General features: G+C 46.4%; 1 protein-coding gene across 2 annotated transcripts in view; it reads left to right on the forward strand.

Moving 5' to 3' along the window:
* Nucleotides 1–27434, forward strand: part of cc2d2a (coiled-coil and C2 domain containing 2A) — a 204005-nt gene that overhangs the window by 146389 nt on the left and 30182 nt on the right. For both annotated transcript variants that reach the window (XM_041185821.1, XM_041185830.1), the window contains exons 26-31: nucleotides 949–1116; nucleotides 1618–1723; nucleotides 5737–5846; nucleotides 17628–17724; nucleotides 17816–17914; nucleotides 27018–27194. In XM_041185821.1, coding sequence (XP_041041755.1) covers nucleotides 949–1116; nucleotides 1618–1723; nucleotides 5737–5846; nucleotides 17628–17724; nucleotides 17816–17914; nucleotides 27018–27194 — 757 coding nt within the window. The remainder of the gene's footprint in view (nucleotides 1–948; nucleotides 1117–1617; nucleotides 1724–5736; nucleotides 5847–17627; nucleotides 17725–17815; nucleotides 17915–27017; nucleotides 27195–27434) is intronic.

Consider the following 27434-nt stretch of genomic DNA (forward strand, 5'->3'; position numbering starts at 1 on the left):
CAGGGATTTACCTTGAGGCGTATGTTCCCAGTTTGGTAGTTCTTCTGAAGGCATTAAGATGGGAGTTTAATGAATCCCACATGCCAGATATGCAGTAAACAGTGATCCATGGGCTGATAATACTGAGGGAATTAATGATGGCTGTCACTGTTATCTTTGCACTGAGAAAGCATAGCTAAAATTCTGTGAACTATTGGAATCTGCTGCATTGTCTATCATTACTGCTTATCTATTATTTTTTCATAAACTTTTTGATTATTTATAACCTAAACTATAAAAGAAGGTTTATTACACTTTCTAGGGAGTAGAAGTTCACAATGTTTTGGGGGTTGGGTGGGAGGGGTAGGTGTGGGGGGTTTGATGGTGATTCACTGTAATATCCGGTAAATAATCCAGCATTAAAGATTACTTTTAGACCACAGGGGTCACTACATTGCCAGATTCTGAATGCTTAGCATATAGATCTGAGACACAGACATTAAGGAAATGCATCTGGGAGTGGTCTTTGTAACTTAATATTGTATTGAGAAAAATGTCCAAGTAAAATCAAAAAATATAGTTCGAGGGAACATTTTCTTCTCCATTTTCTAATATTTCTCTCTTAAAATCAATTAAAACTCCTTGCATTTAATTATCAAAAGTATTTTTAATTTGAAATGTTGTGTCTGTCCCTGCTATATTATTGGTTTCCTTTCATATATCTTGGTGTCTCTTTATTCTTCCATTTTCTGAGCAGTTCTGGTGATTCACGGTATGTTGCATTATTCTCATTATTTCCCTTCCATGTTTATCGCTAAGGTGATTTATTTTTGATGTTTGTCATTTTAACGTTAAAAATCTTATAGAATTTCATTAATGTTGCCAAAGTTAATTCCAGTCAGAATTTTTAATAAGTGTTGAGAAGTAGAGAACATCTGCTAAATATAATTAATATTTTCTGCCCAATAGTATGTTAGGCATCAGCCTGTTCAAACTGGCTGAACCCAGGAGACCACTTAGACCACGAAGAAAAGAAAGGAAAAAAGTTACTGCCCAGAACCTTTCTGATGGAGACATTAACCTTTTGGTCAACATTATCCGAGCCTATGATATACCTATACGTAAATCCATAGGAAGGTAGGAGATACCAGGGCCATTGCGCGATCTTCTGTGTGTCTATGAGAATATAGATTTTGCTTTGTTATGTTGGCGAGAGCAGATAACCTTCAGTGAAATGATTCCCAGGGAATTTGCTCTTTAAAAATAACTTACTTGTAACCGGCTAAATAGTTGAATTTTTTTCTTTACTTTGAAACTATTAATATCCTGCTGTTTTATTCTTGCTTACAATGTTTCTCACGATATAAAGACTTATTTTGTAAAGCTTACTTATCCTTTGACCAATTTGACTTTGAATCTATACACCTGATGTTCTTCGTAATGCTGGGCTGGATTTCTGGTCCCGCCCACCGAAGGGATCATCCAATCCCTCCGAGAGTCGGTGGGCTTTTGGCTTGCCACAACGGGGCCGGGAAATTCCCAGCCACAGACTCTAAACCTGCTCTCCTTTTCTCAGGCCGTCGTAAATCGAAACTAATCGAAGAAATGTTCGCACTGTTTTTGTTGTTTCTTCTCTAGCAAACTGCCGCTAACTTCCAGATCAGCTAGATCTATTAATGAAACATTCTCAAGCTCACAGATACCTCAGAGTCCCACACAAAGCCACGAGTGGTGTACTAACCAGGTACGGAACAATCAGGAAGCTCAAAGACAAATGAAGAGGGAATAAAAGAATTCTGTTTAATTTGTGGCTGTGCCAGAGCCGTGGGGGGGGGAGGGGGGGACATGAAAAGAATCGGGCATGTGAAACGTGTGAGGATCGTGGAAAAAGGAGATATGACAACAGGACTAGTTAAACACCAAAAGCAGAGCTAAGCAATCCCACAAGACTGGACCTGAGCAAAGTTTGTGGCTTTACCACAAAATGGTGCTGGATGACCAAGCATCAATGCCTGACATTTATATAATGTGCTTTCATTTGATATAGTAAAATGTAACAAGGCACTTCATAGATCATATCAGACAAAATTTGATATTATGCCAGGTGACCAAAAGCTTGTTTTTTTTAAATTTATTCTTTCACAGATGTGGGTGTTCCCAGCAGGCCAGCATTTATTGCCCATCCCTAATTGCCCTTGTGAAGGTGGTGGTGAGCTGCCTTCTTGAACTGCTGCAGTTCATGTGGTATAGGTAAACCTACAGTGCTGTTAGGAAGGGAGTTCTAGGATTTTGACCCAAGGACAGTGAAGGAACGGCAGTATAGCTACAAATTAGGTTGGTGAGTGGCATGGAGGGGAACTTGCAGGTGGCAGCACTCCCATACATCTGCTGCCGCAACTTATAGGAGGAGAGAAAAGCAAAGAGGTTTAGGGATAGAATTCTAGAGCCTAAAAAGCTGAAGTCACGAGCACCAGTGGAGAGGCGAAGGAAATCACAATCACAAAGGCCACAATTAGAAGAATTCAGAGTTCTTGGAAGCATTGGAGGAGATTATAGAGAATTTAGCAGCAAGGCCATGGGAGAGATTCAAATGCATGGATGGAGGAGAACTTGGAATTTGAGGCGTTGCTAAACCAGGAGCTAATATAGGTCAGTGAGCACAGGGATGATGGTGAAATAGATCTTGGTGTGAATCAGGATATGAATGGCAGAACTTGTGGTGCGAGCATCGGAGATTTGGAAGAGCTGATGTTTATAGAGGGCAGTAGGTGAGCAGCCAGCCAGGAGAGCATCAGAATTGTCAGGCCTGGAGGCACAAAAGCACAAAGAGGGTTTTGGCTGCAGGTGGCCTGATGCAGGGACAGAGATGGACAAAATTATGGAGGCGGAACTTGGCAGCCTTGGTGATGGAGAGGATTTTAGGTTGGTAGCTTAGCTTGAGGTCAGATAGGATGCCGAGTTTGTAAACAGCCTGGTTCAGCCTCAGACACTGATGCCTGGGAGGAAGATGGAATTGGTAGCTAGAGAACAGAGTTTGTCGCGAGGGTCAAAGGCAATGGCTTTGGTTTTTGTAATGATTAATTAGAGGAAGTTTCTACTTTTTATTCATCAAAATCTTAGAACTCTCTTCCAGACAGCACTTTGAATGTAAAAGCAAAAAACTGCGGATGCTGGAAATACATAACAAAAGCAAAAATACCTGGAAAAACTCAGCAGTACTTTGAGTGTACCTACTCCACATGGACTGCAGCAGTTTAAGAAGACAGCTACCATCACCATCTCAAAGGCAATTAGGGATGGGCAACAAATGCCGACCTTGCCAGTGACACCCACATCCCATGAATAAATAAAAGGACAAATGTTCCCCCCATTTGGGGGGGAATTGCAGTAGTGGGCACGGGCAGGCGTGCCTCCGATCGGCACCACCAATTGGGGGTGCACTGCCATTTTACGTCGGCGGGCCAAGTAAGGCCTGCCCAGCGTGACATCTGCTCGGAAGCCTTTTGCGCTCCCTTTGCAGGCGGGGGTTAGTTCCCTGAGCTGGGAGTGCACTCTTTTGCACTTAAGGTTGGACAGGCAGGTCCATTAATGATGTCAATTACTTTTTTAATGGCCTCAATAGGCCGTTGACAGGTCAGCAGGCGCACAGCTGATTCAGCTGCGCCCCCACCAACCTGAAAATGGAAATGACGTGGGTTGACGTCGGGAGTTTCACCCGACGTCATCCTGTGTCATTTTACGTGTCGGCGAGCGGGCCCCGCCCCCCCCCACTCGCCAACCAGAAGATCCTCTCCAAAAAAAAAGCGCAAGTATCCATCCAATTCAATACATTCCATGTAACATTAAGTTCAGAATTTTATGTCCCACAGGCAGGCACGTGCCTAACCCAATCAGGCATGTACATTAGTGTGCAATATTTCGGTTGGCAGGAGTGCACCAACGAGTAAGAGGCTTATTAAGGCCATTAAAGTTTCAATTAGTGGGGATTTTTCATTTCCTGTCCAACATTATGGTTGGTGGGCAGGCGAATCAGCCAGATGGCCCTTGGATTTTTGAGGAAACCTCATCCAAGGGCGGGGTGAGGCTTCCGATATTAATTTTTAAAAAAATGTTTGGGCAGAATTTTTGTAACCTATATGTTTAGATGAGTAAGTCCGATGTGTGGACATTTTTTTCTGCTTTTTAAAATCGTTATTTGATGGTTTTAAATTCTTCAGCTCCTTGAGGTAGCTCTCTGCCTTCAGGGAGCTTTCATTGCGCCCTCCCTCACGCCCGCACTGACTTCAGCGCTTGATCTCCTCACCCCCACCCCAGTAGCGCTGAGCATTTCACGCTGGCTGATGGTTAATTGGCCAGCTGGCATGAAATTTCGGTCAGGGGCCGATCGTGGGCGGCAGGTAATTTCCCAGGTGCTCCCAAGCCCACCCACCATCCTAAAATTCCTGCCCTAAGAGTGCACTGGACGCAGTGATGTTTGTACAGTGATCAGCTGTGTACCAGAGCTAGCCACTCTCCAAGACAAGCTGTGCTAATGCAGTGGAACACCTGCAACTACCTGACAATGTGGAAGATTTCGCGGATAGATCCAATCCACAAAAAACAGGATAAATCTAACTGGGCCAATGACTGCCCCATCAACCTCCTCCCAACCATTAGTAAAGTGCCATTAATTGAAATCAGCTTACCAATGCTTAGTTTGGATTCTGCCAGGGAAATCCTGGGGTTATAATTGACCAGAAACTGAACTGGACTAGCCATATAAATACTGTGATGACAAGAGCAGGTCAGAGGCTAGGAATACTGTGACCAGTGAGTCACCTCCTGACTCCCCAAATGTCCATCATCTAAAAGGCACAGGAGTGTCATAGAATACTCTCCACTTGCCTGGATGAGTGCAGCTCCAACAACACTCAAGAAGCTGGACACCATCCACAACAAAGCAGTCAGCTTGATTGGCACCCCATCGACCACCTTAAATATTCAATCCCTTCAGCACCAATGCACAGCATTAGCAGTATGTACCATCTACAAGATGCACTGCAGCAACTCACCAAAGCCCCTTCAACAACACTTTCCAAACCCGCGACCTCTACCACTGAGAAGAACCCGGGCAGTAGGGGACACCCTCTGCAAGTTCCCCTCCAAGCCACACACCATCCTATCTTAGAACTGTATTGTCATTCCTCCACAGTCGCTGGGTTAAAACCCTGGAACTCCCTAACAGCACTGTGGGCGTACCTATGGCGCATAGGACTGCAATGGTTCAAGAAGGTGGCTCACCGCCACCTCCATCTCGGGAGCTATTGGGGATGGGCAATAAATACTGGCCCAGCCAGTGACACAGATCCCACGAAAGAACAAATCTATAAAAAGCTCAGTGTCAGATTTTGTTCAATAATTCTTCAGTGAAGTACTTTGGGATATTTTTACTACATTAAAAGCACTATATTACTGCAAGTTGCTGTCTATGTTTTAAGGTGTATGTTTGACACGTCAGGTCAAATTGATCTCTGCTGCTATTTGTATTAAACAGCTGTGTCGCGAAAACACCATGAGATTTTATAATCTGGCTGATGTCATTTAACTTGATTAGTTAATGCAAAGTTGAAATATTTTGAAGTGACACTGCCTTCTGACTCCCCTGTTTGGGATGGTGGTTGTTCATTTGTACGAAAAGTGAGCTCAGTGCACAAACTGAGAAGGACCATGTCAAGAATAAAGAATATAACATTGGGAATGTCTTTTTTTTCATTAAAGACCTTGGTGCGTCCTTTTGTGGAGGTTTCATTCCAGCGTACAATCCGTCAAACTACTACTGCAGAAGGTCCAAACCCTAACTGGAATGAGGAACTGGAGCTTCCATTCAGGTACTTAAAAAAAAATAGATTGACCTAAATGAAGGAGGCCCTTTAATCCCTTTGATCTCATCCCTTGCAGACAACCAATATTTGCAACTTTTAGGGCTGGATTTTCCCCCAGTCTTCACGACCCCGACGTCAGGACCAGTTGGGTTGTCCTGAACCCTCACTTGCCACAGTCGCTGGGAGACACCTTCTGAAATGGTTGGTTCTGCCTTCACCATCTCATCAAGAATGGCGGATGGGCTCGTGATGCTGCTGGCTCAGTCACAGGGCAGGCAGCTCAGCACTCTTGATAGCCGTACCAGGGGAGGTGGGTGCTACTCAGGCCAGCCAGGGATCGAAAGGGCTCAACTTTGGAAGCATGGAACCAAATCAAAGGTTATGAGGGGCATAGCTGTTTGGCACCTCAGAGTGGAGGGGAGCATTTCTGGAGAAATTGTTTGGGCTGTGGTTGTGGCCTTTCCTGCCTGCAGCGCCAACATTGTGACATGGAGCCTCCGACCAGGAAAATTCAACCCAAAAGGCACAGAGGGCCAGATAATTTTGGAAAAAATGCATCAGGCCGACTCCCCGTGTGTTCCGGCCTCCTCGTACTTTTTTCCAGGCATGGGCTGGGTATGATGCCCACGACCCATGCGTCAACAGCAGGAAGAGAATTAAGCTATTTAAGCATCAATTGATAGGCATTTTCAGAGCACAGGGCAATTTTTCTGGCATCACACATGCCTCCCACTGTGTCTACACTCCAGCAACTTGGAAGAGGCATAAGACCATAAGACATGGAGCAGAAATTAGGCCATTCAGCCCATCGAGTCTGCTCCGCCATTCAATCATGGCTGATTGAAGTTTCTCAAACCCATTCTCCCGCCTTCTCCCCATAACCTTTGATCCCCTTACCAATCAAGAACCTATCTATCTCAGTCTTGAATACACTCAATGACCTGGCCTCTACAGCCTTCTGTAGCAATGAATTCCATAGATTCACCACTCTCTGGCTAAAGAAGTTTCTCCTCATCTCTGTGCTAAAAGGTCTTCCCTTTACTCTGAGGCTGTGCCCTCGGGTCCCAGTCTCTCCTACTGATGGAAACATCTTCTCCACATCCACTCTATCCAGGCCTTTCAGTATTCTGTAAGTTTCAATCAGATCCCCCCCTCATCCTTCTAAGCACCATCGAGTATAGACCCAGAGTCCTCAAGCGTTCCTCATATGTTAAGCCTTTCATTCCTGGGATTATTCTCGTGAACCTCCTCTGGACCCTCTCCAGGGCCAGCACATCCTTCCTGAGATACGGGGCCCAAAACTGCTCACAATATTCTAAATGTGGTCTGACCAGAGCCTTACAAAGCCTCAGCAGCACATCCCTGCTTTTATATTCTAGTCCTCTTGAAATAAATGCCAACATTGCATTTGCCTTCCTAACTACTGACTCAATCTGCAAGTTAACCATAAGAGAATCCTGGACTAGGACTGCCAAGTCCCTTTGCACTCCAGATTTCTGAATTCTCTCCCCATTTAGAAAATAGTCTATGCCTCTATTCTTCCTACAAAAGTGCATGACCTCACACTTCCCCACGTTGTATTCCATCTGCCACTTCTTTGCCCATTCTCCTAACCTGTCCAAATCCTTCTGCAGCCTCCCTCTCTCCTCAATACTACCTGTCCCTCCACCTATCTTTGTATCATCTGCAAACTTAGCCAGGATGCCCTCAGTTCCTTCATCTAGATCATTAATGTATAAAGTGAAAAGTTGTGTTCCCAACACTGACCCCTGCGGAACTCCACTTGTCACCCGCCGTCATCCTGAGAAGGACCCCATTATCCCCACTCTGCCTCCTGCCAGACAGCCAATCTTCTATCCATGCTGGTACCTTGCCTCTAACACCATGGCCTCTTATCTTACTGAGCAGCCTCCTGTGTGGCACCTTGTCAAAGGCCTCCTGGAAGTCCAAGTAAATAACATCCATTGGCTCTCCTTTGTCTAACCTACTCGCTACCTCCTCAAAGAATTCTAACAGATTTGTCAGGCATGACCACCCCTTGATGAAACCATTCTGACTTTGCCCTATTTTACCATGCACTTCCAAGTATTCTGAAATCTCATCCTTAATAACGGACTCCAAAATCTTACCAACAACCAAGATCAGGCTAATTGGCCTGTAATTTCCCATCTTTTGCCTCACTCCCTTCTTAAGCAGGGGGGTTACATTAGCGATTTTCCAGTCCTCTGGGACCCTTCTTGACTCCAGTGATTCCTGAAAGATCACCACTAATGCCTCCACTATCTCTTCAGCTATCTCCTTCAGAACTCTGGGATGTAATCCATCTGGTCCTGGGGATTTATCCACCTTCAGATCTTTCAGTTTTTCTAGCACCTTCTCTTTGGTAATGGCCACCATACTCACCTCTGCCCCCCGACTCTCTTGAACTTTAGGGATGTTACCTGTGTCTTCCACTGTGAAGACTGACACAAAGTACCTATTCTGTTCCTCTGCCATTTCTTTGTTCCCCACTACTACTTCTCTAGTGTCATTTTCTATAGGCCCAATCTCCACTTTTGCCTCTCTCTTACCCTTTATATATCCAAAAAATCTCTTGCAATCTTCTTTTATATTACTGGCTAGTTTACCCTCATATTTAATCTTCTCCCTCCTTATTTCTTTTTTAGTTGTCCTTTGTTGGTCTTTGTAGGCTTCCCAATCCCCTGGTTTCCCACTGCTCTTCGCCACATTGTATGCTTTCTGTTTAGATTTTATGCTGTCCCTGACTTCCCTTGTCAGCCATGGTTGCCTCGTCCTCCCTTTAGTATACTTCTTCCTAGGGATGAATTTTTGCTGTGTCCCCCAAATTACTCCCAGAAACTCCTGCCATTGCTGTTCCACTGTCTTTCCTGCTAGGCTCATCTCCCAGTCAATTCTGGCCAGCTCCTCCCTCATGCCTCTGTAGTTGCCTTTATTCAACTGTAATACCGTTACATCCGATTCCAGTTTTTCCCTCTCAAATTGCAGGGTAAGTTCTATCATATTATGGTCACTTCCTCCTAAGGGTTCCTTCACCTTAAGCTCCCTTATCAAATCTGCCTCATTACACATCACTAAATCTAGAATTGCCTGTTCCCTAGTGGGCTGCACCACAAGCTGCTCCAAAAAGCCATCTCGTAGACATTCCACAAATTCCTTTTCTTGGGATCCACTACCAACCTGATTTTCCCAGTCTACCTGCATATTGAAATCCCCCATGATCATTGTAACCTTGCCTTTCTTACACGCCTTTTCTATCTCCTGGTGTATCTTGTGCCCCACATCCTGACTACTGTTCGGAGGCCTGTACAGAGCTCCCATTATGGTTTTTTTACCCGTATGGTTTCTCAACTCTACCCACACAGATTCTACATCATCTGACCCTACGTCATTTCTTGCTATCGATTTAATTTCATTTCTTACTAACAAAGCAACCCCACCCCCATGCCATTCTACCTATCTTTTCGATAGGATGTGTATCCTTATATATTTAGCTCCCAGTCCTGATCCCCTTTGCAGCCATGTCTCCGTGATGCCCACCACTTCATACCTGCCAATTTCAATCTGCGCCACCAACTCATTTACCTTATTTCGTACACTGCTTGCATTCAGATACAACAACTTCAGTCCTGTATTTCCCATCCCCTTTCTCATTGTCGTCCCTTTATCTGATGTGCTTGAAGTTAGATTCCTAGCCCTTTCCAAACACTCTATCCTATTTTCTGTTCTGGAGACTTTAATAGCCTTTCCTGGGCTCTCCTTTCTTTTCAGTTTTTTCATAATTTTCCATGAAGTTGAATCCACCCTCCTACTCGTTAACCTGCTGCTTTGTTTCCCATTAGTCATACTTCTTGGAGTTTTACCCCCCCCCCCCCACCAACTTTCTAGTTTAAAGTCCTGTTGACCACCCTATTTACCCTTTTCGCTAGAACATTGGTCCCAGATCGGTTCAGGTGGAGACCATCCCAACGGTACAGATCCCTTCTGTTCCAATACTGATGCCAGTGCCCCACGAAATGGAACCCCTCTTTCCCGCATCGCTCCTTTAGCCACGTGTTTACTTCCCTTATTCTCGCGTCCCTATGCCAATTTGCACGTGGCTCGGGTAGTAATCCGGAGATTATAACCCTTGAGGACCTGTTCTTTAATTTAGTTCCTAGTTCCTGATAATCCCCAAACAGGTCCTCTTTACTAGTCTTAACTATGTTATTTGTCCCAAAGTGGACCACAACAACTGGATCCTCCCTCTCCCTCTCCAATATCCTTTCAAGCCGGTCAGAGATGTCCCTCACCCTGGCACTGGGCAGGCAACGTACCATGCAGGATTCTCTATCCTGCTTACAAAGGAAGCTATCAATTCCCCTAATTATAGAATCCCCTACAACTACCACTTGTCTTTTTGCTCCCCCCTCTTCAGGTGGTCAGCTGGCTTATCCTCCTACAGCCCTATTCCTCATCCACACAGGGAGCAAGCACCTCAGACCTGTTGGACAAGGTCAAGATCTGAGGCTTCTCTGTTCCTGAACACAGGATCCCTCTACCTGCCTCACTTGCGGTCACACCCTGCTGACCCTGATCACTGACCAAACTTGAGGTACTTAATCTACCGGTTGTGATCGCCTCCTGAAACAAAGCATCCAGGTAACTCTCCTCCTCCCGGAGTGCCGCAGTGTCCGGAGCTCGGACTCCAGCTTATCAACTCTGAGCTGGAGTTCCTCCAGCAACCAACACTTGCTGCAGATGTGGTTACTGCGGCTCGCAATGGGATCTGCCCATTCATATAGCTACAGCACATCACCTGCCCAGCCATCTGTACTTAGATAATTAATTTATTAATTAGCTTTGCAGTGTTTTTCTTTTCAAATTTGGTGCAGATTTCCTACCAACCAATCAGGTCACAGCTTTCCTGTGACGGCAGCTGCATTGTGGAAGGTCGGACCTGCAAACGATTTGAAGGATCTGAACTGTGGACCTACAAATAAGGGAAAGGCTGATATGTTCCTTGGACAGAGGCTTGCCATTTCACCAGGATCTCCTGGAATCTGAGGTCGCTGACAGCTGGGACTGATGCATTCACCCACCTACATGAAAACTACATTGTGTTCCTGCAGTCCCTGCTGCCTGGGCCTCAGCAGCTTTCTCACCAGTGAGACAGTGAAGGTTGCTGGCCACACTATGGCCAAACTCTTGCCTCTGGAACCTGCTGCTGTTCCTAATTGGATCACAAACGCAGAGGCTTCTAAGTGGCTACCTCCCATAAGATTATGCCTGAAGGTTCACTGTTGAAATGAGCAGGGTTGGGAAATGATCCCACCTTCTCAATATTTTCATAGTTGGGAAGATTCAGGCCAAGGGCTGACTTATTTTTCTCATGAGGTTGTCTTTAATTCTGTGCATACTCTATAGTTCAAACTTTGGGCTGCCAAAAGGTCCAAGGAAATTCTTGACTCCCTGGGCTGATTTTGCATGGAGACCTAGAGGTGGGCATGTCAAGAGTTTACTGCTACCAGTTGGCCTGTCGATCTGCCACCATTGTCTCGCCTCTGGGGATATTTTGAGGGAAGCTGAATTGGGAGTCGGGGTGGGTAATGCCAACATTGGGTAGCCAAGTCGACCAGTTAAAGTGTCCATTGAAGACACTGATCAGAAGTTGTCTGGAATTTTGCAGATGACATACAGCCTGAGGCTGAAGTGCAGCCGATGAACAGGGGTGGCCTCCCATGCCTCATTCTATATAACCGCACCCCATCCCCTGCCCAAAGGTTGCAGTGACAGAGGGCTAAAGCTGCAGCCACAGGCCATCCTGTGATGGGACTCCCCCTCCACAATGACGGTCTGGCAGTTGTGGCAATTTTTTATTTCTGAGTATTGGAAATGTCTCTCTATCTCTTACCTACATTGGCACCTCTGATGGTGGGGCTACTGACAGCTGCTATTTTCCAGTTCTGGACGGCCACCTCTAATTTTGGGAGCCCATCAGCCGTCTTTGATTTCACAGGGCATCCAGTCCTGCAAAATCTCCCTCTGGGTTCTGCCACTGGCATTTGTGGGTTCCCGATGGCACAATCAGGATGTGAAGAGTTCTATGAAGGGTCATTGACCTGAAACATTTACTCTGTTTCTCTCTCCACAGATGCTGCCAGACCTGCTGAGTATTTCCATCATTTTGTGTTTTTATTCAAGGTTTCCAGCATCTGTGGTATTTTGCTTTTGTACCACCTTGGGAACGAAAATCCTGCTCACTGTCTCAGTTGTTTTTATTTATTTTTGAGTCATGGAAGGCAACACTGGGAACAATACTAAATATTTGTCAATCACTCAAGCATCAGGAATAATTATAGCATTAACCCTATATTACAGAACATACTAAACACAATCTTATCTAAAACTCAAAGAAATGTTAAACTCTAAAACCTCTCCTTTTAGCTTTTCTTCTATTAAGTATTTGCCTGCAGTGGAGCGTGTTTTTAAGCTGGCAAAATGTTAATTTGTGTGAAATATGTGTGCTGATACTTGCTGTATCTGAAAGCTAGCCTCTGCAACTTGTATTTCATAAGACTTAACTTTGTTGTATGCAAGTTTCAATGCATTGCCATTCAGTTGCTTTGCCAGATTTGAGGTAATTATGTGTCAATTTATTTGTAAATAGCTAATAGTCCCGTGGGTTGTGACCTTTAGAAATTGTTGCATACATCTGTGCAAATTATTATAATTCCCAGTAATTCTGAGGTGAGTCACATATAGTTTTATCTAGTCAATTGTCTTTGATCTCATTTCAATAAAAAATATATTCAACTTCCAGTTTGGAAAAGTTTCAGAAAAGGTTTACCATGCAACTGTCTACCAGATAAAATATCTAATTAGTATTGAAAAGTATGTTGGGAAATTTTATTCTAAATTGCACCAGTGAAACAAAAAGTAAATCATTTGTGCTTGATTTGTTTTAAATCTGATCAGTTTCCCTTCTAATGTCACATTTACATCTACAATCTGGCACTCTACGAGGTGACTTTTATTGTGTACTGGCTGCTATTTAAGGTGATTTCACTTATTTTAAACAATTTTAATTTTGTTTTTCTTCTCTGCCAATCTTTTAACCTGTTAAAAAAACACTGGGCAGGATTTTCCGGTTGTCAGACGGGCACGGCAGGCAGGCCCGGGAGCGGAACCGAACCAGACCGCCACCTGTGATCGGGTACCACACTGGCTGGGAGGGACTGAGCAGCAGCAGGGTCCTGTTAGCCGCCGGGTCCAATGGCAACCCGCTGGCCACTTTAAAAGCAGCCCAGGCAGCCTCTAGAAGGTTCCCCTGAACCTTCGCTATGGACCCGAGTGCGGCTGAACACAGTAGGCGGGAGGGCAGGTCGGCTGGGTACTCGGCCCCATGTTTCTCTGGATGAGTGCCTCGCGGTCCTCCTGGAGGAGGTGGCTGCCAGGAGGGACACCCTTGTCCCCAAGGATGGGAGGAGGAGGCCACCGCACCTCACCAAGAGGATATAGGAGGAGGTGGCAGCGCTGGTTAGCAGCCATGGCGTGATGCGGTGCTCCTGGATCCAGTGCCACAGGTGCTTCAATTACTTCAGGAAGGGTGAGTACCATGTTGGTGCGGGTCAGTGTGCAGAAGTGTTGAAGTCTGGCCGTTCCTCCGTGGACCTCAGGGGTTTAGAGTCTGAGTGCCAACTGTCAGTGACGTTGGAGCTGGCTAAAGGGTGAGCCCTGGCTGTGTGGACTGAGTGCCTTGTGGCTCAAGGGCCACCACTCGGAAGTGCCCTTTAAGGTGCTCCTCGGGTGGGGTTGGCCAGACTGCAATGGCGCTACAGGTACAGAATGGACTAAACAATGCTCCTCTGTTGTTTCAGGAGAAGACAGCCCACAACAAAATAGAAGCTCATGGACCTAGCATCCTAATCCTCTCGAGATAGGAGCAAGACGCCCTGGAGCTCACGTGCCAGCATGCCCCATGTGCAACTGGGCATGGAGAGGCTGGGGTGCCAGACGAAGGTAAGAGGGCAGTGCGTAGACGTGAGGCTTTCTCATTGTGCAACAATCCTAGTGTAGTCTCTTCATTGATGGGAGCCTCGAACCTGGAGTCCCCATTGATCATTGGAAGACGATGGCACCATGATGGAGGTCTCCATTGTCTCACCAGGGTGCCTGGCATGCACAGTGACAGTGTGATGTCTTAAACTAATGACATGTCCTTGTTCTCCCTTAGGTTCGCCAGCAGGCATCCGATTTCCAGATCCAGAAGGGGCACTGCTGACACCGGAGGACCACCGGATATCCTTTGCACCTGTGTCACACCCACTCTCTGAAGCATGCACCAGCCCAGATACCTGCACCTCGGGATTAAAGCAGCGGCTAGTATCTCAGTGTACATTGGTGAGGACAGTTCACAATCGTTTATGGTGTAGGCGGAGGCAGAGAGTGTCCAGGGTGCTGGCAGTCGGAGGATTGCTTGGAAGCAGGATGATGCTGGGTTGAAGATTGATGATAAGCCTCTGGAGTCATCCATTAGGCGGCAGATGCTGGATGTCCAACTGGGTGTGCAGGAGAATCTGGCAGAGATCCATGAGGGTATGCGTGCCATCAGAGCATGAGCACTGGTTGACCATCATGGGCAAGTGCACTGCCTCCTCGACTGAGAGAGTGACGACTCTCATAGAGAGGCAGCTCCAGGGACAGAATCAGGGGTTCCTGGTTTTGCGCTCGGACCTGCAAGCCTTCACACAGGCACTGACCTCAGGCGGTCAATGTCAGTGTGGGAGATGGATGAGTCATCCAGTATCCCAGGTAGGTGCCCATCCATCAATGGTGAGCAGGGAGGTTTAGAGCAACCTCACGGTGCAAGAGCTGCTTTTCATCTCTGCGGGCTGCTCTCAGGGTGTTTTGAATAATGGCAGCAGCTCATCTGCCCCTCCGCCAGTGATGTGGTATCTGATGAGGCTGCAGCAACTGGGGAGATGCCAGCCATGGCACTGGCCACTCTGTCACAGTTGGGGCCAGCACATGCTCCACTGCCCAGAGGACAACCGCTAAGGTCAGCAAAGCCAACAAGACAGCAGAGTCAGCAGGCTGTCTCCAATGACGGTGCCAGTGAGGGGGGAGTACCTAGACATAGCACTTGCAAATATAAGTTAAAGGCACCATGAGCACAAGAGGGACAGGACATGGATGATTTTATGTTCATTTTTGCTTACTTTATTTATACTGGTCTGATGTTGAATACCAGAAATGTTTCTGTTAAGATTTTTGAACTGTCAGAATGACATCAATTATGCTTTTGTCATCATTGCCTGAGTCTGCTTCACCTTTTTTATTTCATTGGTGTGGGGAACACCAGTATGCGATGCTGGATAGAGGTGGTTCTGAATTTTATTGCACAGGCACTGAGTGTTCTTTATGTTCAAATGAAAGGGCCCTTTCAGACATCTAGGATGGAGGTGGCAGCCCTGGCATGTGATTGAAACTGACCTTTGGTAGCCTAGCTGAAGGAGCGTTGGATCAAGGCATCCCTGCTGTCCCTGTCTCCCTGAAGGTTACCGAGGTCTGGCTCCATGCCCTCAGCGTTCTCCCCACCATGCTCCTCTTCAAACTCACTATTGGATTCATCGTCTGGGGCCTGTGCAGCTGTGTCAAGATCCTCTTCCTCCAGTGCCAAATTGTGGTGAGTGCGGCATGGAGCCACGATCAATGACACCTGCTCTGGGGGGTATTGCAGTGCTCCCCCTGAACAGTCCAGGCTTCGAAAGCACATCTTGAGAAGACCAATGGTCGTCTCTACCACCGCCCTTGTGGAGGCATGACTCCTATCGTAATGCTTCTTTGCCCCTGTTCTTGGGTGGCAGAGAGGAGTCATAAGCCACCTTTTCAAGGGATAGCCCTTGTCCCCCAGCAGCCATCCATCAAGCTGGGCCGGAGCACTGAAGAGCCTCGGCACTTGGGGGTGTCTGAGGATGTTGGCATCGTGGGAGCTGCCTGGGTACCTCGCACGAACTTGCAGAATCTGCATCCTGTGATCACACACTATCTGCATGTTTATGGAGTGGAATCCCTTCCTGTTGATGAAGGAACCTGGCTGATCCGCTGGTGCCTTGATGGCCACATGTGCACAGTCGATTGCGCCCTGGATTCGGGAGAACCCAGCAATTGCTGTAAAGCCTCTGGCTCACTCAGCCTGGCTGGTCTCATCTGTACAGTGAGGAATAAATGTCATTACCCACCTGAACAGAGCTTCTGTCAGCAGCTTCATGTAACTGTGGACAGCAGATTGGGACACTCCACACATCCCCCACTGAGCCCTGGAAAGGGCCTGAGGCATAAAAGGTGTTGGCCGCTGTGACCTTCAGAGCCACTGGCATGGGGTGTCCCACCCACACAGTGGGAACTGATCTCAGGCCCAATGATCTGGCAAATGGAGGTCATGATTTCCCTTGAGAGCAGAGCCTCCTTCGGCATTATACTTTGGACAGATTGAGGTAGCTGCGTCGCTGCCTGTAAACCCTGGCAGCAGGATAGTGGCGTCTTCTGTGGCCCCTTCTGCCTTGGATTACCTGCTGGTCCTGTACTCCTTGTGCCTGTTCCTCTCCTCCCACAGGTCCCTCCCCTGGAAGCTGCACAGGGAAACCTGGCCTCCTCTCCCTTCTGCCCCTCTCTTCCTCCTCAGAGGAGATGCCTTCAGTGAAGAAGACAATTTCCATTACCAGGGTAAGGGAAGGGCCTGTCATTACCTGGAAGGGTCCACATGGTCTGAATCCTCCGAGGACCTTGTAGACAGCAATGAGTCTTGAAATGAAGCCTAGAAATGCTAAAAATGAAGCCCCGAACAGAGATGAAGATGCCAAGCACCAATCAGCAACCAGCTGCAAACTATTTCCAAAACTGCTCACTACTCACACTGGGAATGCTGCTGATTGTTTTTATCCCAGCCTTGGATGAAATTTGTGAAAATGTCGGCTGCCTGCCTGTTTTGGCCGTGCGACGAGCGGAAACTCGCACAGGCAAGGTAAAATCACAGTCACTTTGACTCTTAAGGACTTGAAATGGCCGCTTAATTAATGGTGGCCGCTGCTCTGACACCTGTGTGCACCCGCCTAGTGAAATATCGTGCGAGCATGCAATGACATTGGGACACTCACCTGACGTCATCGTGCGCCATTTTATGCCCGATGGGATCGGGCGTGCGCCCTCCTGCATTCTGCCCAATGTGACAATGCTTTACAAGAGCTATTTCACATGTTTCAACAGTGTGTGACAACACATCACCATTTGTTATCCGTTAAATGATTGTTTATTATATGGATTTTTTTCCCACTTTAGAGCCTGTGAGCAATATGTCAGGCAAAGCTGGTTGTCAAACAATGACCACATTTCAGTTAGATATATTTTAACTTTCTTCATTGCCATAATTATTTTTCCTGTATCCCAAAGGAACCATTTTAACCTTCAATGAAAGCTTTTCTTCAGGAGTTATCTTAGGAGTGTGATTATGATTCAGTGACACATACTTAAAAAGGCAAAATTTGCGGTGCTGTAGTGAAAGAGCAGGAGTGAGTGGGACTCATTGGATTGTCCTTTCAAAGCACAAGCACAATGGACTGAATGGCCTCCTTTTATGTTGTATGATTTTTATTCTATGGTTTAAAGCACTCTACAGTTGAATTTTTTGCAACTTCTTAAGTAGATGCTATTAAATATTAATAACTACAGAGTTGTGCTGTGTGTGAGAATGCTGTAATAGTGCCTGGTTTATTTGATTTGTGATTTCAGAGCACCCAATGGCAATTACAGCACAGCGAGCCTTCAGTCTGTTACAGATGAGGTGTTCATCAATGTCTTCGATGAAGTTGTTTATGATGTTCTACAGGTAACCTTAAAGATTGTTTTTATGTAACAAAATCAACCCAATCGTGAAAATAAATATATAACCTTTTTGAAAAATAATTCTGCGTTCTTAGGATGATAGAGAAAGAGGAAGTGGTGTACATACTCGTATCGAGCGACATTGGCTGGGAGCTGTACAGATCCCATTTTCTACCATCTACTCCCAGTCCAGGGTAAGGATTTTCTTCTACATATTTGCCCGGAGGGTGTGTTTAAGATGGTGGAATGTTATTTTGTGTGAGAAATATGTGCTGTTATTTGCTGTATCTGAAAGCTAACCTCTGCAACATTTAACTTCATTGTATGCAAGTTTCAACAAGCAGCCATTCAGTTGCTTTGAGGTGATGATGTGTGCATTTTTTTTATATTTAACATAGCCCCACGGCTTGTGACCTTTAGAAATAATTGCTTACATCTGTGCAAATCATTCTAATCCCCAAAAGTTTTGAGGTGAGTTACATAAGGTTTTATCCAGTTAATTGTTTTTGATGAATAGTCCAATAATTGATGTGACTATATTTGGTCTTTTGTAGGGCCTCCCACTTTTCCAGTCCCATGTATTTGCAGTTGCTTAAGTCACTTAGACCCCCTTTGTATAAGTTGAGGGCCCGGATTTTCAATGCCCGCTGGCATCGGGTGCGTTCAGTGGTGTCATGAAACCAGTTTGCGATCCTCTGCCAATGGCGGGCCACGTTCTCCACAATCAGACGTCGGGAACATCATTGTAATACATCAGCTTATCATGATTAGGTCTGCTGACCGGAATCACTCCCACTCCGGATCATCCGCCTACATCGGCAGGAAACCATGTCTTGACATGTGTGACGTCCAGAAGCAGGGACTTATTCACCATGGCCTTGTTCGCATTGTGGACATCCGAGGAGCAGAAGATGCTGAAGCCCGACACCAAGAGCACACTGGAGGAACATCCATGGCATGCTGGGTGGATTCTCATGGACATGGCTCTGCTGTGAAGCAGCCCATAGAAGTTGGAAAATCACTGTTGATACTCACAGCGGATGATGGTTGAGGGGGTTGGCGAGGAAGGTCTCAGATCAGCTGGGAGAGGAAGAGGAGTCGGGGGGGGTGGGTGGTGAGTGTGCAGTGAGGTTGGGAGGGGGGAATGATGGTGTTGGGGGATGAGCCTGGGAGGGGGGAATGAAGTTGTCGTGGGGGGGTAAGTTTGGGATGGGAGAATGAAGGTGTTGGGGTGGACGGAGGTTTGAGAGGGGTGGAGAACGGGGGGGGGATGAGTGGGTAACGGGAGAAGACGGCAACTGGGAAGGTAGGTGGAAGGGAAGGAGTGCGGAGAGGGGTGAGTGTCCAGAGGGGAGGAAGGGGGAAGGTGTCTGGGGGGAGGAAGAGGTGCAGAGAGGGGAGGATGTCCAGTGGGAGGAAGGGGTGCGGAGAAGTAAGGGAATCCGGGGGAGGAAGGAGTCCGGAAGGGGGAAGGAGTAAGGCTGAAGGAAGAAGTGAGGCTGGAAGAAGAGGTAAGGCTGGAGGAAGGAGTTGGGAGTGGGGAGAGACTACGGGTGGCGGGAGGGGCATGGGTAGATGAAGGAGTCAGGAAGGGAGAGGGACTAAGCTGGGGAGTGGGAGGACTGCAGTGGGGGCAAGAGGTTCCATGGGGGAAGAGGTGCAGTGGGGGAATGTGCAAGGGAGGGGTTGGATAGGTCCATGTCTGTCTCCTGGGGAGTGAACTGAGGGTGGGCGTGGTATGGAGGAAGGTTGAGAATGACCGAGGGCAGAGCGAGGCAGCATGGAGGGAGGGTAAGGGCTCAGCATTAGTGGTAAAGGGTGGCTAGTGGGGACCCAAAGGCAGACACGGGTCCTGGGGTTAGGAAGGAGGAGGTCGGGGTGATGAATGTAGATGGGGGTGGGATTTACAGGAAGGGAACGTGCACGTTCATCTGGACAGCCCCGAAGAAAAAGGTTTGTGTAGCTAGTAGGTTACGGAGGGGAGGTGGAAGTTGATGCCGGAGGGTCAGCTGTGATGGGGGAAAGGAAGTGGGTGACTGGGGGAAAGGGAAAAGATGGGGGAGCTGACGAAAAACCAAATCAAGCCCGTGTTGGCTAAATCGAAAGTAAAACGAGAGTCGTGGTGGGTGGGATCAGGTGCTGCCTGGGGGGGTGATCATTGGGTGGGCAGAGATGCAGGTCAGCTCAGATGGACAACTGAAAGCAAACACCAGCAGGCAGCATTTAAAATGCTCAGGACATTGAGATAAGTGTGAAACGCGAAGGATCCGCGTGCACGTGATAGTGCTTGCAAGAGGCTCCGAAAGGCCCTGCCACACACACATTTCTCCCTCCAGGGTCACTCATGGGCCGGCTGCTCCCTCTGTGGTGACAGAGGATGAGGTTGAGGGTGTCACAGGCAAAGGGGACTCGGAGGGAGAGGACAGCCTCTGAAATTCCTCAGTGGATCACCCAAGGCTGTCCAGTGTTGCTCCTCCTCCCCTTGGGTGCCCAAGGGCCCCAGCCCGACTCCTTGAGGGGAAGGAGCACTAGGAGGGATGCCCAGGTGCCTTGTTTCCCTCTCGCATTGCCAATGTAGGAACTCATCTATGGCTACTATGATGGAGTGCAGGTCCGTGCCCATCCCCACGCTCTGCTGGACCAGAGTCTCCAAGGTGTCCGCCATCCTCCCCATGGAGACCTCCATGTGCATGTGTGGACACCACTTCATCAGACAGCAATCGGACGCAGTCCTCCGGCCCATGTGCCACTCTGCTGAGGGCTTCCAACAGCTCTGCATGATGTTCCCCTGCCTTCTGCTGACTCTTCAGGATGAGTTGGAAGGCCAAATCCAGAGGTTCATTATCTGACTTAGACCTCACAGATGCCTCTTCCACAGCAGTCCTCCAAGTGCTCGGGAGCTCAGCTGAACCTGCCTCCTCCTGCTGTGGACACATGTTCATGTGGTGAACATCAAATTATGAACCTGAGCCTGTTCTAGATCTAGGTCCCACCGAGGTGTGTGTCTCTGCGCTGGTGCAGGGTGTGGGTAAGCTCTGTGATGGGTTTTCCAAGTTGCTTATTTCTAGCTCTTCATTGGAAGAGGTGTCCTCTTGGCTGGAGGTGCGGATGTGGATGGAGCTGAGGGACTGGCTGGCAGAGGGTGTCGGTCACTTGGCAGAGTTCCCTGTGAACCAATGCAGAGATAATTAATGCATAACAGCAGAGTCAAAAGCAGGAGAGAGAGCATTCTCAGTTGCGTTGAGAGGGGTATGATGTGATGCAAGATCCTCATGGGGGTGTTCGCCTCCAACCTCACCGTCGCCGTAGGCATGATCCATACCCTCACCAGTGCGATGGCATGCTCCTCAAAGTGGATGAGGAGCCTAATGTGGGCCACTCCACCCCGGGTCAGGGACCTCTCCCTGCTGATGTGAGCCAGCTTCTCCTGCATGGGAACAGATGGAGAGTGTGAGCAGGACACATGGCACTGCGTGAAATGTTTGTGTGGTGAGCGGAGCCATGGACAGGATGAGGACACAGGTTCGAAGGATGTGAGCCTGGTGGAGATGTGAGGTTGTGTGTCAGAGTTAGTGGTGTTGTCCCTTGAGGTGCGCGATCCCTGTGGACGTGCGATGGGTTTGTGAGTGTGTGAATTGAGAGTGATGAGAAGAGTGAGTTACCCTGGCGGAACAGATGAGACCATTCATCCTGTAGCAGCCCTAGGTGGCTGTCCTCTTTTGCAGGTTATTGGCGCTGACCACTGTTGCCACCGCCTACCATTCTGGATTGGTGATACCGATGCCCGCCCTGAGGCCAGAGCAGGGGTAGAGGACATCGCGATGAGTGTCCAAATGGTGCCCCAGTTACACATCATTAAACCTCAAGGCTGCAATCTTTTTGCCTATCGTGGACATCTTCACTGCAGTCATTCTGGGCCGGAGGCAATGCGATGTGTATGTGTGTGTGTGGCTGGACTTTAGATATGGCGCCCAGCATGATGAAGTGGCAAGGTGATGGTGTGGTGGACGAATGAGAGCCTGCCTGCCATGGAGATGCGTGTTTCTCAGGAATACAGAAGGACTGCGGCGGGTTTGGGGCGATATGGGGTGATAACTCGCCATCCCCCTACCGCACTTGGGCAGAATCGTCCCAGATTTGCACTGAGGTGTTTTATTTTTCAGCAGTTCAAATCATTGGGGAGGTATTCAGTTCTGTCAGGTTTGGTTAACCACTTAAGATTTTAAATTATCTTAACTTGACATGTAGCCAATGTTTGGAAATTCCCACTGGAGGCAAATTCCAGAGAACTGGTTTGAAATCTTTTTTTAATCATTTGTTTAATTCTCAGCTTCCTATTTTTTTGTTTACCCTGCTCTTTTAGATTGGAGGTGGCCTAGCTTGCCATACAACACACGTAGTAAGATGTCATCAGTTCCTTTGCCAGCTTTGGGATTATTTTTAATACCTGAACATAACCCTGCTCACCCAGCAAGAGTGAGGTGGGTAGGGTGATTAAAATAGCACCTGAGCATTTCCCTCATGTTTCAAACACACCTGAGCCTCCATCATTTTAATCTCTGTTTTTTTGTTCCCAGGGATGCTGCTCACTTGGGTAGACAATTGCCTCATCTATATTTAAATGTTGCGGTCCAATAATGACATTCAGGCCCTGATATGGTTTTTACTTGAATCTGTATGCATTGCACTCACTGTCAGACTGTTTATACTTAAAATGTTACCAATGCTGCCCAAGCTGAGGTCAAATAACTTGGCATAACTCAGTATTTTAGTTGTGGACACTAGTAATTTATTACTTAAATTCTATACCTCATTTTTCCTTTTCTAATTTTAAATAATTCCTCTTTCACCCTTTCACGGGATGTGTGCGTCACTGGCAGGCCAGCATTTATTGCTCATGCCTAATTGCCCTCGAGAAGGTGGTGGTGAGCCGACTTTAATTACTGCAGTTCGTCAGGTGTACGTAACACCCACAGCGCTGTTAGGAAGTTCCAGGTCTTTGACCCAGCAACAGTGAAGGAATGGCAATATATTTACAAGTCAGGATGGTGTGTGGCTTTGAGAGGAATTTGCAGGTGGTGGTGTTCCCTTGTACCTGTTGCCCTTGTCCTTCTAGGCGGCAGAGGTCCCAGGTTTGGAAGGAGCTTTAAAGGAGCCCTTGCCAATCACTGCAGTTCATCTTGTAGATTACACACACTGCTGCCACTGTGAATGTGTAAGGTGGTGAATGGGGTGCCGATCAAGCAGAATGCTTTGTCCTGGATGGTGTCAAGCTTCTTGAGTGCAGTTGTGGCTGCACTCACCCAGGCAATGCAACAGTTCTCCATCACACTCCTGACTTGTGCCTTGTAGATGGTGGACAGGCTTTGGGGAGTTGGGAGGTGATTTACTCACCACAGAATTCCCAGCCTCTGACCTGCTCTTATAACCAAAATATTTATATGGCTAGTTCAGTTAAGTTTCTGGTCAGTGGTAACCCTGGGGATGTGATGGTGGGAGATTCAGCAATGGTAATACCGCTGAATGTCAAGGGTAGATGTTTGGATTCTATTTTTAGAGATGGTCATTGCCTGGTACTTGTGTGGCATGGAAGATGCTTGGCACTTATCAGCCCAAGCCTGAATGTTGTCTTTGTCTTGCTGCATATGGACATGGACTGCTCTTGAATGGTAGCTAAAATATTTGAACCTTGCAAACAGGCACTCTGGGGGCTTCAAACAGGAGCCAATCCCCAACTTTGATGAGTATAGTATGAAATTTCTGAAAAGGAGCAAGCAGTGCTGAGGCTGGAGAGAGAAAGGTACACAAATAAACCTCGCTGATACTCCAATGTGAAAATTATTCTATGATTGATTATCATTTTTAAAAAGAGCACTTTGATTATTTATCCTTTTGATGCCTGCAAACCTGAAAATGAATACTAATCATGTGCTTAAATTGTTGTTTAGAATTAAGTTAGTTCACAGTTATGGAGCCAGATTTTCTTGTAACCGGACACCTAATGACACCTGCCATTAGTTAAAATTGCCTTTGTACCCTTCAGCTCAAAACATTTTTGCCCATTAAGTTACTGACACTGTGAGCTGATGACAGCACACTGAGAGAAACTGGACACTTGGGACCTGTGTGAACAAGACAAACAATAGAGTATCTTCTCACCAATCAGATTTAAGGATTTGGAAATAAACAATGGAAGGACTGAGAAGTAGGGTGAATTAAAGGGGGTGAATTCAATGTCAAAACAAGCACAAAAAGAGAAAACAAAAGATTTAGAAAAAATTAAGAAAAAAAAGTTGACAGGGAAACCTTTTTTTTAAACTTGGCATTTTAAAATCTCCAACTACAGTTTGTACTTGAAGCAATGCTTGTAATAGTTAATTTTCAGTGTGAAAGAGATTGATGGGTAGTAATTAACAACAATCATGCTGATAGCAGGTACCTGCACTTGCAATCAACACTTCAGTTTGAGTATGTATCTGCTTTGCAAATATAGCAACTTAATGACTTTCAATATAAGTTGGTGGTGAAGGAGACAATGAAATGCTGTTTTCACAAATCAGACTGTAGATTGATGCAAATTGGACAACTTTTACATATTGTCATTTAACTGTGCATTTGTTCCTCGCCTGAAGTTGCTCTTCTAGTTCCACAGAAATAACAGCGAGTTCTATATATTTTATGTAAATATGTTGTCCAAATTCAGTATTTCAATGTTATTTTGACAGCAAAATCTAGCTCACTGTTGACTCAGTTGGATAGCACTTATGCCTTTGACTTGCAAGTTCATGGGCTGAATCTTCCGGTTGGTGTGCAGGGCCGGGCCCGACACTCCAATGCGTAAAATGACGCGCAATGACGTCGGGCGTGCGTACCAACATCATCGCGTGTCATCTCAATATTTCATTTGGCGGGCGTGCGCCAGAAGCTGCTGCGTGCCCACCGAAATGTCACTGACCTATTAAGGCGATTAAGAAAGTAATTACACTAGTTAACATTGCTTGTCCAACCTTAAGGCGGGTGGGCAGGCAGGCAAAGAGCTCAAGTGGCCTTGGCATTTTTCAGGAAACCTTTTCCTGAAGCTTTTATAAAATAAATAAATAAATACATTTTCCAAACTTCACAAACATGTCCCAGCACATGTGACACTGTCACATGAGGGGACATGTTTAAATAATTTTTTACTTCATTTATTTAAATGTTTTATAATCTATTCCATGTCCCTGAGGCAGCTCCGTTCCTCAGGGAGATTTCTGTGCTCTTTCATGCACATGCGCAAAAAAGTGCAGGCCCCGACTCCCTCCTCCCCCTGCCTGCACAGGTAGCGTTAAGCGCTACTGGCTGCGTGTTACGCTGGGCGGGCCTTAATTGGCCTGCCAGCGTAACATGGTTGCGCACAGCCGATCGCGGATGGCGATCGGCTCTGCACCCGACACAGCCCGCTCGCCATTGGAAAATTCCTCTCCATTGGGTTAACATCCTAACCTGGGATGTAATTAGGTTATTGGTTCAGTTCAGGGAGGAGTGTGGTTGTTGCCCTTCAAATGAGATGTCAAACCCAAGGTCGCATCTACCTCCGTTGATTCAATTGTACAGTCTTTTTAAAAAAATCTTTTGGCAGAATTCATACATACAAATTAAGAACAGGACTAGGCATTCTGCTCTGCCACTTAATAAGATCATGGCTGATCTGATTATGACCTTTAATTTCCCGGCTACCCCTATAACCTTTGACTTTCTTGTCAGGAACCTATCCAACTCATTCTTAAAAATATGCAATGACTCTGCCTTCACTGTTGTCTGGGGAAAGAGAATTCCACAGACTAATGACCCTCTGAGAGAACATTTTCTCCTCCTCTCCATCTTAAATGGGGGGCACCTAATTTTTAAGTGTATCCCTTAGTCCTAGATACCCCCACAAGGAGAGATATCCTCTCAGCATTCACCCTGTCAAGACCCCTCAAGATCTTATATGTTTCAATAAGATCACCTGTCACTCTTCTAGACTCCAATGGGTATAGGCCCAGCCTGTTCAATCTTTCTTGATAAACAACCCCTTCATCCCAGGAATCAGTCAAGTGTACCTTCTCTGCATCGCTTTCAATGCAGTTATATCCTTTATGGAATAAGGAGATCAAAATTTTACACAGTACTCTAGATGTAGTCTCACCAACAGCTGCAGCAAAACTTGCCTACTTTTATATTCCATTCCACTTGCAATGAACGCCAACAATCGATTTACCTTCCTAATCGCTTGCTGCACCTGTATGCTAACTTCTTGTGATTCCTGTACCAGGATACCCAAATCCTTCTGTACCACAGAATTCTGCAATCTCTCTCCTTTTTAAAAAAAAATCAAAGAAATGCAGTTATTTTCCCAGTGTCTTGGCTAACATTTCTTCCTGTACCTGCGTGAAACACAAAAGGTTAGCATGCAAGTGCAGCAAGTAATTAAGTAGGCAAATAGAATTTTGGCTTATAATGCTAGGGGGTTGGTGTTCAAAAATAGGGTGTTGGTGAGGCCGCACCTGGAGTACTGTGAATAGTTTTGGTCCCTGTATTTAAGAAAGGATATACTAGCATTGGAAGCAGTTCAAAAGAGATTCACTAGGCTGATTCCTGGGATGAAGGGGTTGACTTATCAAGAACGGCTAAACAGGTTCGACCTTTATTCATTAGGTTTTAGAAGAATGAGGGGTGATCTTATTGAAACTTAGAAGATTCTGAGGGGATTTGACAGGATAAATGTTGAGAAAATGTTACCACTAGTGGGGGAATCTCGAACTGTGGGACATATTCACAGAAAACTGAGAGGCGAAGGAATTTCTCCTCTCAGAGGGTAGTGAATGTCTGGAATTCTCTACCCCAGAGAGTTGTGGAGGCTAGATCACTGAAAGGATTTAAAGAGGAGGTAGTTAGATTTTTGAAATATCAGGGACTTGAGGGCTATGAGGAGCTAGCACAAAAGAGGAGTTGAGGTCTGGTGCAGGTCAGCCATGATCTTATTGAATGGCAGGGCCGAATGGCCTACTCTTCCTATTTCTTATGTTCCTGAAATAACACCAATAAAAATAGATAAATTGGTTCTTTGTCACGTTGCTTTTTGTTGGATCTTGCGGTGCAATTTTCCTACAGACTGAGAGTCACTCCAAATTCAAATCCCAACATTTCTTTATATGAACCAGTGCAGTTCCAAAACTGGTCACATTTTTATGTTTTAGATTTGACAGCAGTGGAGAAATTTTAGCAGAATTGGCGATTGGTTTTAAAATAAAGTATTTTAAATTGTCTGTTTTACAGATTGATGGTACCTTCAGGATTAATACACCCCCAGTCCTTCTGGGATACAGCAAAGAGCGCAATCTATCCAGTGAAAGGGGATGGGAGGCAGTTCGAAGCCTAAGTGAAGGCTCTTATTTGTCCCTCTTTATTACTGTTGAACCTCATCTGGTACCTGGAGAATCTGTACATGAAAAGGTAACATACATTCTTAATTTCAAAAATGCTCCCAGGGTGACAGCTTTCCAAAAGTGCCAAATGTCAGACCCTTTTACCTCTCAGTAACATTAAGAAATGCTTCACCAAATCATATCGTAAATGTTTGTGCACGTGTTTTCCAGAGAAGTTAACCTAATTCAAGGTTAGAGCTAATTTATGCACACAGCTGGGACAGTTCTTAGCACTTCTTCATAATCATTTGGGTACTTGTTTGGGCTG

Source organism: Carcharodon carcharias, chromosome 1 (genome assembly GCF_017639515.1).
Source record: "Carcharodon carcharias isolate sCarCar2 chromosome 1, sCarCar2.pri, whole genome shotgun sequence".
Classification (NCBI taxonomy): domain Eukaryota; kingdom Metazoa; phylum Chordata; class Chondrichthyes; order Lamniformes; family Lamnidae; genus Carcharodon; species Carcharodon carcharias.